At 40.5% G+C, this 18,791-nt stretch overlaps 1 protein-coding gene across 4 annotated transcripts in view; it reads right to left on the bottom strand.

The window, feature by feature from the left end:
• The window catches only part of ELMO1 (engulfment and cell motility 1), a 563,801-nt gene that overhangs the window by 250,462 nt on the left and 294,548 nt on the right, over positions 1 to 18,791 (bottom strand). For all 4 annotated transcript variants that reach the window (XM_043873513.1, XM_043873512.1, XM_043873514.1 and 1 more), the window contains one exon: positions 6,645 to 6,753. In XM_043873513.1, coding sequence (XP_043729448.1) covers positions 6,645 to 6,753 — 109 coding nt within the window. The remainder of the gene's footprint in view (positions 1 to 6,644; positions 6,754 to 18,791) is intronic.

Genomic DNA, 18,791 nt, shown 5'->3' with positions numbered 1-18,791 from the left:
AGATTCAGTGAGATCCCTATCTAATTACCAATAGCATTTATCACAGAACTAGAACAAAAAATTTCATTCACATGGAAATACAAAAGACCCCAAACAGTCAAAGCGGTTTTGAGAAAGAAGAATGGAGTTGGAGGAATCAACTTTCCTGGCTTAAGATTATACTACAAAGCTACAGTCATCAAGACAGTATGGTACTGGCACAAAAACAGAAACATAGACCAATGGAACAAGATAGAAAGCCCAGAAATAAACACACACACCTATGGGTACCTTGTTTTTGACAAAGGAGGCAAGAATATACAATGGGGCAAAGACAGCCTCTTCAGTAAATGGTGCTGGGAAAATTGGACAGCTACATGTAAAAGAATGAAATTAGAACACTTCCTAACACCACACAACCACACACAATGATAAACTCAAAATGGATTGAAGACCTAAATGTAAGACCAGAAACTACAAAACTCTTAGATGAAAACACACGCAGAACACTCGACATAAATGAAAGCAAGATCCTCTATGACCCACTTCCTAGAGTATCAGAAATAAAAACAAAAGTAAATAAGTGGGACCTGATTAAACTTAAAAGCTTTTGCACAGCAAGGGATACTATAAGCAAGGTGAAAGAAAACCCTCTAAATGGGAGAAAATAATAACAAACGAAACAACTGACAAAGTATTAATTTCCAAAATATACAAGCAGCTCATACAACTCAATGCCAGAGAAACAAACAACCCAATCAAAAAGTGGGAAAAAGATCTAAACAGACATTTCTCCAAAGAAGACATACAGATGGCTAACAAATGCATGAAAAGATGCTCAACATCACTCATTATTAGAGACATTCAAATACAATGAGATATCACCTCATACCAATTAGAATGGCCATCATCAAAATGTCTACAAACAATAAATGCTGGAGAGGGTTTAGAGAAAAGAGAACACTCTTGCACTGTTGGTGGGAATGTAAACTGATACAGCCATTATGGAAGATGGTATGGATATTCCTTAAAAAACTAGGAATAAAACCACCATATGACCCAGCAATCCCACTCCTAGGCATATACCCGGAGGAGACCAAAATTGAAAAGGACACATGTATCCCATTGTTCACTGCAGCACTATTTACAACAGCTAGAACATGGAAGCAACCTAGATGTCCATCGACAGATGAATGGATAAAGAAGGTGTGGTACATATACACAATGGAATATTACTCAGCCATAAAAAGAAGCACATTTGAGTCAGTTATGATGAGGTGGATGGACCTAGAACCTATTACACAGAGTGAAGTGAGTCAGAAAGAGAAAGATAAATATCATATTCTAATACATATATACAGAATCTAGAAGAATGGTATTGAAGAACTTATTTACAGGGCAGCAATGGAGAAACAGACAGAGAATAGACTTATGAACATGGGGAGAGGGGAGGAGAGGGTGAGATGTATGGAAAGAGTACCATGGAAACTTACATTACCATATGTACAACAGATAGCCAACGGGAATTTGCTGTCTGGCTCAAGAAACTCAAGCAGGGGCCCTGTATCAACCTAGAGGGGTGGGATGGGGAGGGAGATGGGAGGGAGGGAGGTTGAAAAGGAAGGGGATATATATATACCTGTGGCTGATTCATGTTGAGGTTTGACAGAAAACAACAAAATTCTGTAAAGCAATTATCCTTCAGTAAAAAATAAAAAGAAAAAAAAAATCTCTTCTTGAGCGATGTCATATCCCTTCCTCAGCCTGCATGGCTTTCCATGAACAAAATAACTAAACAATCCCCCTAGGAACATTAATATATCTTAAATGTAATCTACAAATAGTAAGATGCTTTATAATTATTTGTTTACGTGAAAGCCTCTCCAGTCAGCAAGTGAACTGCTTGAGGATGATGTGTGTGTTCTAAGTCCTCGTCATCAGTATAGGTTTCCCAGGCGGCTCCACGGTAAAGAATCCTCCTGCCAAGCAGGAGACCTGGGTTCAATCCTTGGGTCAGAAAGATCTCCTGGAGAAGGAAATGCCTACCCACTCCAGCATTCTTGCCTGAAAAATTCCATGGACAGAGGAACCTGGCTGGACCCATGGGGTCTCAAAAGAGGTACCACTTAGTGACTAAACAACAACCTAGAGGAAGAGCTCTAGCTATTGAATGAATGAGAAATAAAAATAAATATCCTAGCTCTAACTGCAATTGGAATATGCAATTGGAATATAACTTATCTGTTGGATCCTTATCCAGAGTATAAGTAATTAACCTATTTGTATCAGAAATCAAATTTTCTTTGCATCCCTCAGAAGCTTATTATTGCTTTCAAAACAGTACTACAATAGCAAAAACAACAGTTATCATTGTTAGCTCCTGTTAGGAGCAGGGTTTCTTCATAAGGAATCGATTAGCCTGTATTATGCCTCCTTTCCTTTGTAAGGAAACCATTTCCTGCTTTCCCCTACTCTCACCCACCCCACATTCACAAACACACCTCTCCTTTTGAAAACTTTCTCCCTCTGCTTCAATCTTCTTCTACATGGGGCTGACAATTCTACAGCCCAGGCCACGGGGATGTGAGACTACCTCTAGGTCAACAGGATTCTTCTTTTTGTGATTTTTAAAACTGAAACTAAAAGAACACAAGTGCCTCAAACAAGCCCCATAAAGAAAACCAGTATCAAACCAGCCAATTCTAAAGGAAATCAATCCTGAATATTCACTGGAAGGACTGATGCTGAAGCTGAACCTCCAATATTTTGGCCATCTGAGGCGAGGAGCCAACTCATTAGAACAGACCCTGATGCTGGGAAAGATTGAAGGCAGGAGGAGAAGGGGACGACGGAGGATGAGATGGTTGGATGGCATCACTGACTCAACGGACACGAGTTTGAGCAAGCTCCAGGAGCTTGTGAAGGACAGGGAGGCCTGGCATGCTGCAGTCCATGGAGGTCACAAAGAGTCGGACAGGACTGAGTGACTGAACAATAACAACAGAATGTACGGAATGAAGAAACAGAGGACACGGTTCCAGATCTTGCTTCCAGTTGTCACTTAAATCAGAGCACTTTCCCTCCTTGGCTTAACTTGCAGTTTGTTTGTTTATGGAAAGTAAAATCGCATCACTTGAAAAAAGACTATCATCTTCCACCTAAAGCACATCCATGATCTCATTTAACCCTCCCAACAACTATATGCAGTAGACGGTATCTTTATGTTATGGATAAGGAACCAGAAAGCTCAGAACAGAGAAGAAGCATGCCCAAGGCATCTGATTAATAGCTGAGCTATGATTCAAATCAGGTCATTCAGATGCCAAAATGCAAACACTTGACTTCCCCGCCTCTTTCTGAACCACTCTTTGAGCAACCTGAACACCAATTTGAATTCAGTGACCCTAGACAATAGGCAGGAAGCACAAGTCTTCTCTTCATTAATAAAAATAGATGCTATTGATATTGGTTAACTCCCGGGGGTATTACAGACTTCAATTAAATACCTTGATAAAGTGCTCTGAGAATATAAACAGGCATTGTTTTATAGACTACACTACTAAACATTTGCATCTTACAATGCCAATAACTGGGATGCAGAAAAATAGTGCTTTTTTTAAAGTAATCCAAAAAGACCCTGTGCATAAATATTCGGTATTAGTAATTTAACTGAACATTAATATGTCTGCTTCAGACACTAAGATATAATTGGTATTTCAGAAGCAGGTTCCCTCAAAAGACCTTAAGTTAAACCAAAAGGCAAAACATTTCTAGAAAATTGAATCTTCCTACTATTGTAGAAAAATCAGTTAGAATTTTTTTTTTTTTTTGAAAAATCAGTTAGAATTTTAATTGGTACTTCTTTAGTCTCGGTACTTGATCATAGACGTAACGTGACCATGATCGTCCTGGTCAATTATTAACACAAATCATGATATGGGAATGGAGAAAAGCAAACATACACAAACCAAAGGAAGATGGATTTGTGTGTGAACCTAATTTTCCTCCGAAGAAAAACAGACATCTCCTCCAACGTAAGGGTATGCTTAGATTTACTTTTTCTATTAGTAACTTATTTAATATGGCAACAGACAAAAGGCAATCCATTAAAAAGCAATTTTCCTCTTACTCCAGGGTGTTTCATCATTTGCTATCGAGCACTCAATCAGGATGTAGCAATCCTTTAATATTTTATGAGTGGAAAACAACCAATTTGGGCATGTAGACTTCAGAAACGTGGGGGTCTTTGGTAGGCTTGCAAAATGTCGGAAATGGGCTCTGCAGTCAGTAGAGGGTGAACACCTGAAAGCTCAGACTACTGAAATTTGAAAATTATGTTTTAGATCAGATAATGGGTGTATATATACAAATATTTATGAATATATCAACACACATTTATAACTAAGAGGAAAAAACATCAGTTTCAACTCATATACTTTCTCAAGTGGAAGACTGACTCCTGGGGACAGAGACCATATCTGGTTCACCTTTGCACCTACAGTGTTCAACACAGTCTCTGGCATATTGTAATTAATCAGTAGATTTTTATTAAATGAATGAATAGATGCATTTGTCATCTTAGACGAAAGGAAGCCTGCCATGGAGATGTGAGAAACCAGACCTGAGCAGGTGCTAAGCAAGTTGCAGCAGCATATTGGAGGCCTTCTCTGCAGCAGAAGGTTCTCACCTTCTGAAACGGTGCCTAGTGTCTGGAACACCTCCAGGGATCCCAGAGGTATTTGCCTTCATTCTTACTTGGTTACCTCAGCCCATAGGAATGGGATTCTCTCCTGGTTCCTGGCTTGATTTTTGACCAGGTCCTCAAAAATCTGGGGCGGGTGCTCTACACCAGGCAGAGGTAGGAATATGAACAGGTAGTGAAGTCTGCTACTTGTTACTCAAGGACACAAATGTCATAAGTAGCCAAGACAGAACCCTGCTGCCTGTTGTCCCCAACATTCTCCTTCTAGTCCACCATATTTCTGTTCTGTGCTAACTTGTAGCATAATGGACACATGTCCATTGGGCAAGGGAGAAAAGCAGAAAGCTGGGTATGACAGTCAAAGCACACAAGAGCATACCTTCTGCCACCATCAAGATGAGAGTAGAGAGCCAAAGCAGACCACTGGGGAAGACAAAAATGAAGGCAGGACAAGAAAAGGACACTGCAGGGCAGTGATCTGGACACAGGATATACCAGCCAAGCAGAGCGTGACTGTTCTCATTTCTGAAAATCTTGGATAGTCATCAGTGCCTTTTAGCAAGTGACTGTCTGTACTTTTCCCCATCAAATTGAGATAAACAGGAAATAGTCAAGCTTATCAGACTGAGGAATTCAGGAGGATTTTTTTGATTCAGGACTTTAATTCTTCAGTGGAATACCTAGTAAGCTACACAGCAGACATAAATCTCTACAAGTTAGTGAAATGAAGAGTAGGAAGGATAACTCAGGTCAAGGATTGAGGTAAAAATGAAATGTTAGCATTGGTGATAAGTGAACCTAAGCAGACTACACAGACATCTCTCAGGATAGGTTGTTACTCTTTTAATGGAAAAATGACCTAATTTGGGCTCATAAATAATGAATTTTCATGGGAGTTCCACACCCACTTTGGTTTCTTTTCCCACCCACATTGGGAGGATGATAACACTTGCTGTTCTTGGTCAAACAGGCTCAAATTCTTAGCTTTTTTCCTTATTAAGTTCTACATTTTAAAATTTACCTCAGCAGTGATGGTAGTCAGTTTTACACTGTAAATAAAACATAACCCCCTTTCCAGTTTCATCTTTAGATTCCTCCCCATCAATCATTACAGACCATTATTTTACGCTCTCAAACAGGTGACTAAATATTTATGCTTTCATAATAATATCGAACACTAGACATTCCTCTGGTATAAATAGCTTTTGCTGGTGCCTATGTTATTAAGTCTACAAGAAAAGATTTATATGTGTGTCGGCTCTATAGCTGTTATAGGGAATGGAGTTTAGCTACTATAGGGAGACTCAGTGTTAACAATGATTGCAGGCCAGGTTAAATCAGGTTTGCCTTAACTGGTTAAAGCCAAATTATGCCAGGGAGCAAATGGCAAGAAAATTATCATGCTCTCTATTTCTAGGTATCCTCTCTTAAATTCTGTAACACTGTGTAAGGGAGGAAAAGAGCAATAAACATATTTCTGACCACATTTTTCATGATCAGCTACTCATTTCCTTCAATAATTCTATCTTTCACAGAGAAAGGATTCTAAGCAAGTAAAATACTAGAAGCAAGAGAATTTTATTAAAGTGTGCAATTTTTCTTTATATAAGAAAGATGTTTCAAAAAGCAAAAAGGAAATGATCTACTGGTAGCTTAAAAATGAATTTTTAAGAAGAAACCCATAGATCTTTTCCTAAACAGAGCAATATACACTCTTACAATATTTTTAATTTGGTCACAATACCCGCACATTTTTCCATTCCTGTAGATTTTAATATTTATTCCCAGAGCAGACATGCAGAAATACATACACGGGAAACCTGAGTCAAAGAATGTTCGGTCCATGGGAATGATGCCCATACTCAGCAGTCAGCACCTTGGGAACCCTGCTTGTAGGTCAGAGCATCCCCAGAAGCCGGATCTCTGCCAAGCTTCATACCCTGTGGGAAACGAGGGTACTTACGCAGCTCGCCCACTTTCAGGATTTCACACAGCATCTTGGTCAGCTCTATACTACTGCGGCCAAAGGGACATTCATGCTTATCTTCCCGGCTACTGTTCTCAAGCACAATCTGCAAGCAGGAAAGGAAAGAGGTCAGAAAGGGAAGTCAGTTTACAGAAAACATCAAAAGTGTTGGCTGTATTGTAGTAGAGAAACTGATCCACTCCAGACCACCAAACTAGGTCTCTTGGGAGCAGAACAAAATTGTACTCTAAGCATAGCCTCTGTATATAGGGCTGAAAACTCTCTTGTTTTCCAAATCTCCTAAAACCACTTCTAACTCTGCAAGAGGATATTTTGCTCATCAGTTTCCACTTACACAGAGGTGCCCATGGAGAGTTTTAAAAAATAGTACAATAAAGACTTTTTACATAAGTAACCAAACCACTCTCTTACTCTCCCAGTCATATCTTCCCTTTCCTGGGAATAGCAGCTCTTCTTTAACGACTTCAGCTCCTGCAGTTTCTTTCTTTTTTTTTTTAAATATTCTTTTCCACTATGGTGTATCATCGGGTATAGAATACAGTTCTCTATGCTATACAGTAAGACCTTGTTGTCTCTCCATTCTATATCTAAAAGCTTGAAAGGAAGTGAGAGTCGCTCAGTTGTGTCCGACTCTTTGCAACCCCATGAACTGTATAGTCCATGGAATTCTCTAGGCCAGAATACTGGAGTGGGTAGCCTTTCCCTTCCAGTGGATCTTCCCAACCCAGGAATCGAACCAGAGCCTCCTGCATTGCAGGCAGATTGTTTACCAACTGAGCTATAAGGGAAGCCATGTAAAAGCTTCAGTTCAGTTCAGTTCAGTCGCTCAGTCGTGTCAGACTCTTTGCGACCCCATGAACCGCAGCACGCCAGGCCTCCCTGTCCACCATCAACTCCCGGAGTCTACTCAAACTCATGCCCATCTAGTCGGTGATGCCATCCAGCCATCTCATCCTCTGTCATCCCCTTCTCCTCCTGCCCGCAATCCCTCCTAGCATCAGGGTCTTTTCCAATGAGTCAACTCTTCGCATGAGGTGGCCAAAGTATTGGAGTTTCAGCTTCAGCATCAGTCCTTCCAATAAACACCCAGGACTGATCTCCTTTAGGATGGACCAGTTGGATCTCCTTGCAGTCCGAGGGACTCTCAAGAGTCTTCTCCAACACCATAGTTCAAAAGCATCAATTTTTCGGCGCTCAGCTTTCCTCACAGGCCAACTCTCACATCCACACATGACCACTGAAAAAAAACATAGCCTTGACCAGACAGACCTTTGTTGGCAAAGTAATGTCTCTGCTTTCTAGGTTGGTCATAACTTTCCTTCCAAGGAGTAAGCGTCTTTTAATTTCATGGCTGCAATCACCATCTGCAGTGATTTTGGAGCCCCCAAAAATAAAGTCTGACACTGTTTCTACTGTTTCCCCATCTATTTCCCATGAAGTGATGGGACCCTGATAATCCTAACCTGCCACTCCATCCCTCCCCTCCAATCCCCTCCCCCTCGGCAACCACGTGATTCTGTTTCAAAATAGGTTCATTTGTTTCATATTTTAGATTCCATATAAAAGTGACATCATATGGTGTTTGTCTTTCTCTTTTTGGCTTACTTCACTTAGTTTGATAATTGCTAACTGCATCCATGTTGCTGCAACTGGTATTATTCCATTTTTTTTAATGGTTCAGCTCTTATATTTAATCACGTATTTCCAACAGGAGTTTCCACGTTCTTACAAGAGCTCACCCCTGGCATTAGGTGACCAAGCACACCCAACGGGCATGTGACACACAATGGACCAACCAGAGTCCTTCCCTGAGACTTATCACCAAAATGGGAAAAACTGGCCCAACTATGCTGATACTACCCAAGAGGTATGACTGTAGGAACTACCTGAAAGTGAGTCTGCAAGAAAAAAAAAAGCAAGTCAAAATGCAAGGGAAAACAGAGAGGAGAGGCAGGGGTGGCCGTGGCAGCATTTGAGTGATGAGCAAAACTACCTCCCCAAAGTTATGGTTTATTTGCTCAACCCTCCCTCTGAAAATTATTTGTGCCATCTAACAAATTCTCTTCTTTCCTTAAGCTGGTTTGAGATATTCCTACCATAACTAAGGGAGCCATTCAGCACATGTATTAAACAAAAGTAAAACAAAAAAGGAAAAACTCTACTTCAAGAATAAAGGGCTATTAGCCAGCTGTTCTAAAGCACACAAAATAACAATAATTAAAAAAAATTAAGGTTGCCAAACTTCAAATTCATACATTGACAAAAAGAATAATCAGCTTATTCATCTCTGAAGCACCTTATAACTTTCCCAGTGGGGTTGTCTGGAATGTCCTTAAAAGCTATAGGACCCTCAGTAGGTGTCTCCCAGAAGCGTTTACCACAATGCAGTGCACCGACTTATGTGGTTTTCCCCCAAGACTATGACCTCTTCAGTGGAAGAAATGGTGTTTTATTCATTCAATCAACAGTAGTAATTGAGTACCTACTGTCTATCAGAAAGATGCCTAGGACCATAGAGTGGAGAGCAAGACCAGGGCTCTGACCTATAGGAGCATCCATTCTAATCATGGGAGACAGACAAAACAAAAGAGGCAATTACAGAGAGAGTAGCACTGGTATATATACACTATCATGTATAAAAGAGTTAGTGGGAAGTTGCTAAATAACACAGGGAGCCCAGCCTGGTGTTCTGTGATGACCTAGAGCAGAGAAGTGTGGGTGGGAGTGGAGGGAGGGAAGGGATATATATATATACACACATACACACACACACATACACACACATATATATGACTGATCTGTGTTGATTTACAGCAGAAAGCAACACAACATTGTAAAGCAATTTTCCATCAATTAAAAAATTAATATATTTTTTGAAAAAGAGGTAGTTATAGTTTACAACAAGAGATACCAAAAAGATTAACTGGTTGAGGTGGTAAAGAGTAATGAGAAAGACCTGGAGAGGAGAGTGCAGATAACCAGCTGACTATTAGAAATCAAGAGGTGAGATAGAGTTTGCCATGTCAAGGTCTAGCCGAAAGAATATTCCAGGCAGAGATCAAGCACAGAGCCACTGGGTTGAGTAGGGTGTGTTTCAGACACATTCTCCTCACGTGGCCTGGTCTACAATGCGGAGGGGTCTGGAGCTGTGCAGGGCAGTATTTGGATTCCAGGAGCCTGAGCAGGGGAGAGAGAGCCAGAGGGTGTAGAGGTTGGCTGAAACCACTGCCCCAGGGCTCCAGCAGGTGTTATTTTCAAATTCTGAGATGCTAACCTGGAGGTTTAGACAGGTGAGCAACATGGCCTGATTTGTTTTGAAAGATCTGCAAGTGTAAAGAATGGATAGTAGGACCTAAGAAAGAAAGCGCAGTCCTTGCGGAGGGCCTATAGCATCCCTGGCAGAGACGAAGGCAGCTCAGCTCTGACTGCAAGGTGCACTCATCACACAGAAAGTGATCAAAAAGGCAAGGAGAACACACAAGAAACGAATACAGAAAGGTGTTTAGGAAAGACAGATAACAGGAAGACTATTTGGAAGAACTGAAGAAAAAAGGAGAAAATTAAAAGGAGAAGAAGGAAAAGTAAATGAAACTGCTGTTTTATTTACACAGACTGGGTTCCAAATAGCAAAGTAACATGTGGCAGCACAGTATACGGAGAATGGTTTAAAAACAAAGGAGTAGGGACTTCCCTGGCAGTCCCGTGGCTAAGATCATGCCGTCCAACGTAGGGGGATCAGGTTTGACCCCTAGTCGGGGAGTTAAGATCCCACACGCCTCACCAGCAAAAAAAAAAAAAAAACAAACATAAAACAGAAGCAATATTGTAACCAATTCAATAAAGACTAAAAATAGTTCACTTCAAAAATAAATTAAAAAACCCAAAGGAGTAGAATTTCAAAACAAATGTGCTCCCATTGTTTTCCTCACAAACACTATAACAATACACACATAAATATACACACACATAATCATAGGCATTGACAGTACCACACAAACAAATCAACCATTGCCACTTGAGGATGTTCCTTCCAGCAAGCATCACATGTATACCTAACCCTAATCACAACAGAAACAGTTCCGCTTGCTGCATCAGGGGCAATTTTCAAAGCCTTCATCATCGTTGCTTTATCACCCTTATGATTGTCCAAGGAGCTGATGAACTATCCCATTCTGTGGGACTTGTCAACTGCAGCACGTGCATGCCTGCTCAGTCACTCAGTCACGTCCGAACTCAGTCACGTCCGACTCTTTGCAACCCCGTGGACTGTAGCCCTCCAGGCTCCTCTGTCCATGGAATATTTGCAGCACATGCTCACATAAATAATTATGCATTGACCCTCAGCATGAACCTAGCCTCTGCTGTCCTTAAGATTCATCATAAAAATTCTTTCTTACAGTCTCCTTAGCCAACACACATTCTGCGTTAGTTGCTTTTTTCTCTCAGCTCATCATAAACTCCAACTAAATCCCTTTTCCTTTCCAAGCAGAAAGGACCAGCACTGGAGTCCTTGAACGGCTCTGCTCCTGTTCATGGTCTTTTCTGGAAATCTGCCTGAATGTGAACAGTCTAATTCAACTGAACCTGCATCACCTTCTTCCTTTTAGGTGAATCTTTTCTGGTTCTAACCAGAAATTCCAGTTCAGAAAAGCAGAAGGGAAGAACAACTATATTCCCATCCATCAGTGAATTTTCATTTCTCTTTGAAAATATTTGTATCTGAGACAGCCCCATCAAGGAGCAAATCTGACTCTCTGGATGATGGGGAAATTAAGGGAGGAAGCACAGCACAAGACAGAACAGAAAGAAAAGACGGGACACAGGTAGTTTTCAGCCGGCCTGTAGCTCCCACCGAGGACATTCCCTGGCACTTCACATTAACATTCTATCAACATTTCATGAGCACATCAATGTTTAATGAGGACGTGATCTGAATACACTGCACGTGGAATTACTGCAGCCAATAAATGTTCCGAAAACATTTCCAAGGCACTGTTTATTAGCAGGCACTAAATTAAGGAGTAATTTAAGTAACCAATATGTAAATCAGCTTGGAAAAGCCCCGCTCTTCACTTTTTAATGTACCATCCATCTTATCATATTTACCCACCTGAAGAAAAATAAACTCCCTTTCTTTACTGGTTTTTTAGACAAGACTGACACAAATCATTCAAGTTAGTTACCTGCATAGGCTTTAAGGTCAACATTGTCACAAAAATATTCAGAAAAGACGAAATTATAAACGTTATTAATAAGATATTACTATAGTGAGAGATCACTCTTAGATTAGACAGTAGTTTTTTAACTTAATATACTAATATATCTGTTTTCAATTTCAACATTCTGGTATTATCCATGTTTACCTGACATACTTGGGCTTCTCTACCTGGAAATATCAAAGCATATTTTTCGTCTTTATTTTTTTCCCTCACTCTTTGGTTTTAAGAGCAAACAAACTGTAACAGAAACCTCAATGGATGGAATACATATTTAAACCTGCTATTATCACTTACCTTAGAATGTTTCATACAGCAAAAGAAGCTGCAGCTGTCTGTATATTTTATAAAACACTGTATATTTATGCAATATTAAGTATAAAACATTTGATCAAATACTTCAAGTTTACAGAGTGTATTTACATATTTTCTATTCACTGACCCCAACAAGTCTATAAGACCAATGAGGCAGGTACTATTATTATTCTCTTAGGAAAGCTGAAACAACAGAAGAGGTGATCTGCTTAGATCATACCTAGGTCACTCCTGGAATTCAATTTTTAAGGTCTTCAATTTCCAAATCTCTTTCTGCACCATTATAGCTTACAAATTGCCTTCACATACACTTTGCCATGAAACTCAATGGATTTCATGTCTCAAGAGGCTAAGGGAACTTTGATCAATTTCCTCTATCTCACTGAAGTGGGTCTATAAATCCCAGCCCCTCCTAGACAAAGGTATAAGGTTCTCTCTTGGCTCATTTATCCCCTGAGGGTCAGTAACAATTACTCGGGTGAATGACTTTGTGCAGAGTGTCCCCACAGGCTTTGTTTTCATGCATTTTGAGTTCTTCTGCATTGGTGCAGATGGCAAACCTCTCTGGCTTGGGAGTGACTATTAAGAGCTGAGAACAAGGCCAGCCACACTCTATTAACTGCTTCTCTGGCTCCTGGGACCACCCTTACTGCTTAGCCTCAGCATCACATTGCTGACATCTACATTGTCCCTGGCACGCTTTCCTCCACCTTTTCCTGAGTGAGCCTCATCTGGGGTGAGTCCAGTTCATTCTGCTTTCCCTGTAGCCAGCCCTGGAGCAAGCCTTGGGGACTTCCTCCATCTCCTCTCATCTGTGGAAACTTCCTGTTCAGGCCGCTTAGACTCTCAGTGTCACAGGAAGCCTCAAGGTCTCCTCACAGGCCACCAAGGACGGTGTGTGAACCTACTTACACCAGAAACACAAGACAGAAGGTACTAGGTGCTTGTATTCAAGCAGGCATCTTCCACAGGGTTATACAAGTTACACACGAGGTTATACAAGCTACACACGAGGTTATACAAGTTACACACGAGGTTATATAAGCTACACACGAGGTTATACAAGCTACACACGAGGTTATACAAGTTACACACGAGGTTATACAAGCTACACACGAGGTTATACAAGTACAGAGAATGAGCAAGGACCCCGAAAAACAAGTCACAGTCTGATAGTTTTGGCAAAAAAAAAAGTCCCAAGACTAAACAGTTACAGTCACCATGGGAACCTGTCCTCGGAGTCTTGTCAACCCCACAAGCTCTGCAAAAACTTCTCTTCACCCACCAGAGAAAATGCCAATCTTCTCCCATGTTAAATCAATAAATAAAAAATAAAGACCTTTACAGTATCAACAAGTCCCCTCCCCACCCCCAACACAGCGGTACTTCTACATTAGTAACAGAATCATGGAATACCCCAGAATGAAGTGTTAGCCCTTAGATCTCATCATCGACACCCAGATATTTTCTGAATCAACATGTAAGGCCACCTTGGGGGGTCTTACATCCTCAGAGATTTGGGAGACAAGAGCGAACCACCTCCTACGTTTCCCTTGGTACCAAAGATAATAATGGTGATTGGTACCAGAAAGCCAGAGGGAAAGCTTTAGAAAGAGCAGTGAGCTACCTCAAACGGGCTGCACAAGACCTTAATCATGATCATGAATTTTGAGCAAGTCCTTAAAAATTAAATAGACATGCCAAATCCTTAATATGATTTTAAGTGTGTGGAGAACAAAGTAATATTACAACCCTAGAAAGTATGCCAAGCAGCAAAAGAAACCAGAGCAAATCAGAATCCCAGGTGTTCAGTCTACTCAATCCACCGCCACTTCTTCACAGATGAGCATAGTGAGTCCCAAAGTAAATAGCTTTAAAGGCACAGAAAAGATGGGAGAAAAAAGAGAAATAGAACCTAATATTTATCAAGAACTTTTATTTCCCAGACTTTGTTTTAAATGATTTCACTGATTATCTCATTTAAGATACATGTACTTCCATGAGACAGGAATACTGCACTTTCCCACTTTACAGATGGAGAAACTAAAGCAAAAAGATATGGTATGATTTGCCCAAGGTTCATGGGACACAGAAATAAGCAGACCCAGCTCAGGTACTTAGGGTGTCTAACACTAAAGCACACATTCCTGGTTACTGATTCCTACTGAAACACATGATACCAACTCTTACTGAAAAAGGAGAGTGTGAGATAATTATAATAAAGCTTTGATCAGCAAAGTCCTTAACAAGGTAACAAATGACTAGAAAATGTGGCTCTAGACAGATATGGTTTCCCTGTATCTACTTCTAACAGATTTGGTGACTTGATAACGACTTTCTTAATCACAGTTTTCTCCCACAAAAACAGAAATAGGAATACCCCCCACAAAGGGCTGTAAAGATTAAATGAAAACAGAAAACAGAGGTAAAGATCTCAGTGCCTGAGATATCTCAAATACTCAGTGAGGGAGACGACTGATCTACTATTACTATAGTAATTACATGAGCTCTTGTCTTACTGAAATATTCTTGTAACTCTAGGGTAAAGATACTGAAAAAAAAATCAAACAACAGAAAACCAGTCACAACTGGTATTGAAATGATTAAATCTTGCTCTTTGGGAAAGTAAGGACTTGGGTGGAATAAATATTTCTGACTTAGATAGGTTTCCTGAAGTTCTTTCAGCATCTTTCTACAACGGTAGTTCTCAAACTTGAGTGGGCATCAGAATTATTTGGGGGCTTATTAAACACAGACAGCTGGGTTGCTCCCCCAGAGTTTGACTTAGCAGGTATGGGATGAAATGTAAGAAAATATAAAAGCAAGTGAACTGAACTCTAAATTCTTTGGAGGCATTGGGGGGATTGAGGGAGGAAGGGTTAGCAAAGCATTTTAGAGTTCATTTAAAAATTATTTTTAGCAGCATAGTCTTTAAGAAAGAGAAAAAACCGTCTTCCCTGAACCTTAGTTGGCCCTTTAGAGAGAGATCACTGTCCATGGTATGCCCAAGGCTGAAAAGCCAGACCTCTAGGCCTTCTGAAGGGCCAACAATACCAAGTAATTCAAATGGAGCAACCAGATAAGAGTGGGCATAACAGATCACCAAGGAAAAGACCATCCAGAGAAAAGTTTGCAAAAACCTGAGGAGCGGTTTCCAAGAGCAAAAGAACAATGCATCTCAGGAAAAGGAGAAAAAGTATGTACAAAGGGTCAGACTGGTGAAAAACCAAAGTGGAGAGCACACACAGGGAAGTGAGATAAATAACAATCTGGACAAATGAGAAGAATGGTATAAAACCCAGCTAATGAGGTGAAATTCTTCCAGAATAAAATTAGGCAATTGCACATACAGAGGCATAATAAAGGCCATAAATATAAAATGGCAAGGAATTGACTGGGTAATGGTGTAGTAATTAAAGCCTAGAGGTTCATAATAGACCTCGAATGGAACATTAATCAACCAAAAAGAAATGCTGCCTGCACTTTGATATAGTGCAACAAAAATAGGACGTGTGAAACACAGCGAACAATCACATGCCCACGCTGCTGAAAAGTCCTCCCTTTAAACATGAAGTCAGGGAGCACCAAGAGGGGAAAGGAGTAAGTAACAGCAGAGACGACTTGTGTTTGCCCCTGTGCCTGCACAATGACGCCACTGTCACTCGGGGGAGTTGAGGCAACAGCTCTGCTGACTGTTCCAGGGGCCAGAGGACAGCAGGAGAAATTCCCTAGCTGATGCCTGCATGGAAGAAACCAGGTTGGAAGAGCTCCTCTCCCCGGGTTGGAAGACCACCTCTCCTAGGCCAGTACATGGGTTCTTGGGCCCAAGGATGGTAGAGGTATGAGGGCACATGTAGTGACCCAGAGGCGTTTGGAGAAGCAACATCTGGCTTATTTAAAGCAGTGGTTCTCTAACTGAAGCAAGCATTAGAATCATCTGGAAGCTTATTAAAAACTCAGATTGCTGGGCCCCACCCTCAGAGTTATGATTCAGCTCTTCTGGGGCAAACCCAAGAATCTACATTTTCTAACAAGTTCCCAGGCAATGTGGATGCTGCTAATTTGGGACCACATTTTATGAACCACTGTTTTTAAAGTTATACCACGTCTCTCCTTCCAGTTTCCATCATTAGCAAACCGCCTGTTTTTAAGGATGTGAAAAGCAATGAGAGTAGAAAGAAGAAGAAATTTAAAAATCTGAGTTTTATGGGCCTTTTTTTCTGTGACTAATAAAAAATAATAAGAGTTAAATAAAACCCATAGAAAGAGAATGCAGTTGGTAGTGGCCAGAGTCTGGGGGGAAGGAGAATGGGGAACAACTACTTAATGGGTATATGGTTTCCTTTCAGGGTGAGGATAATTTATGTCTTAAAACCAGACAGAGGTGATTTACCAAATATCACTTAAAAGTTCACTCCGAAATTGTTAATTTTATGTTATGTGAATTTTGCCTCAGTTGGGGGGGGGGGAAGAGTGAATATATATGGACTGATTACCATGTGCAAACTGTTAAGCTTTAACTTAACAGTTTTAAGTTAAAACTCCTTTAGTTTTAACTCCTTTAGTCTTCATAAGCCGTCAAAGCAGGACATGTTACACATAAGGAAACCACACCTCAGACATTGAGTAACAGTTAAAATGTGATATGCCAGCAAGGTATGATTTCTACACTGCAGTTTGAACGGTTTCTTGGGTGACATGAAATGTGTTTGTCTCCAAACTGGGGCTTAGGACTGACCAGATATGGGCACTAGAGGAGATAGTTCCAAAACAGCTCAGGATGACAGTCCTACAGGACACCTACAGACAGCCACACCCAAGGCAGTGAAACATGAAGGCCTTACAAAGTCCCTCGGTATACACTGATGGATAAGGGCTCCGCTGCATATGGCGTAAATGCAAATCACATAGCTTCCTTGCATTTATTTGGGAAAGCTCGCATTTTTAATTATATTGCAGATAAACAAAGGACAACTGTAGGTCGGCTCAAACTCCACTCACTGCTCACCTGGAGATCTTGTTAAAATACAGATTCTGATAAAGCAGTCTGGGGTAAGCCTGAGGTCCTACATTGCTAACCAGTTCCCAGAAGACGCTGATGAGGCTGGTCCAAAGATCACATTTTGAAAAGCAAAGTACTTCCCCAAATGTATCATCTGAATTCTAGCCCCACTCTCCTTCACACCTTTGATTGACTGATGCATCCAACAAGCATTTCTTTAAGCATTGACTATTGCTAAGTAACTTGCTAGATGCTAAAAACACACATGAATAAAATACTTTCTTTAGGGACTTGTAATCTGTTTGGAAGACACAAAGGGATGGCAGGTCAGATATTCACTTGTAGGGCAGATATTCACTGCTATGTACCTCTTTTGTGTCCTTCCATATTGTTTGCATTTTTTACACAGAAATAGGACTTTCTGGGATGAAGGTGCATATGAGATGCAGTGGGCAGGCATGCTTAGCTTCATCAAGAGGGTGAAATTTGAAGGAGAAGACACTGATTCCAGACTCTATTCTGAGGCATCTCTTTAACATTCCAAACCAGAGGTGAGCTATGGAATGTAATAAAGATTAATTACAACTGGGAAATGGATGCCGGATGAAGGCAGAGAAGCCCCTCTGTATCTTGGGCAATATTAGCAATAAATCACACGATCACAAGGCAGAATTTTGACTCACTCAGTGTTGCATTACTGAATACAAATGCCTCCTGTCTCCTTCAATGGAATACAAAGACACCAAGATGCTTGGCATTGTCTGACAGTCACTTTTAGATGAAAAATTAGGCTTGACATTTCTCAAGCCTGATTTCTTACTGAGAAATTGTCACCACTGTCTTAACAGTTATTGCAGTCTTAGAGCTATGTTACACTCCACATATATTTGTCTGAAATGTATTTGGATATAACTTGCTTTACTAAACAAACACATTTCAGGAGAGCTAGTGATGAAATAGATCACACCTGTTTTCTCACTTGGCTTACAGATTTATAAATTCACTCTGTTTTGGAAGTATGGACATGAGGGGATGGAAAGGTGAGGAAGAGAGAACTATTTTCTATCATCATCTTCTGGACAATAATAAATCGGCCTTTGCAGAAGCATTTTCAAACAGAAAAGAGTGTCAATTTTCCAATTATATACATATTAAGGTAGCTACAATGGGAAAATTATTTATTGAAATCTAATTAAATGAGGTTATACATTGTTTTACTTCAAGTTAAGGCATGTGAAAAGAGAATCTATCCTCTATTAAATCTAGCTTTTTAGATGGAATTCATCTCATTACATCTGATTCTACATAAGCATCCCAAATTTTGGCTACTTCAGCCAAATGAGAGATCTCTGCTATGAGACAGCCCTTCTGTAGAAGTAGGTCCAGATGTGGGTTCCCAGCAGTCCAGAACTGCTTCCCCTGACACCTCCCCACCGCCCCCTCTCCTCCTGTGCCTGTCTAAATTGTCCTTCTCCTTTGGACCCAAGCCAGTGCTACTTTCTCCATAAAATCTTATGCAATTCCTTTGTCTAAAGCCTCATCCCTTTATCTGTGAGAAATTTACCTTATTTCTCACTGCACTTCTCACTT

The sequence above is a fragment of the Cervus elaphus genome, chromosome 18, assembly GCF_910594005.1.
Source record: "Cervus elaphus chromosome 18, mCerEla1.1, whole genome shotgun sequence".
In the NCBI taxonomy this organism is placed as follows: Eukaryota; Metazoa; Chordata; class Mammalia; order Artiodactyla; family Cervidae; genus Cervus; species Cervus elaphus.
This window is presented reverse-complemented; position numbering and strand designations above follow the sequence as displayed.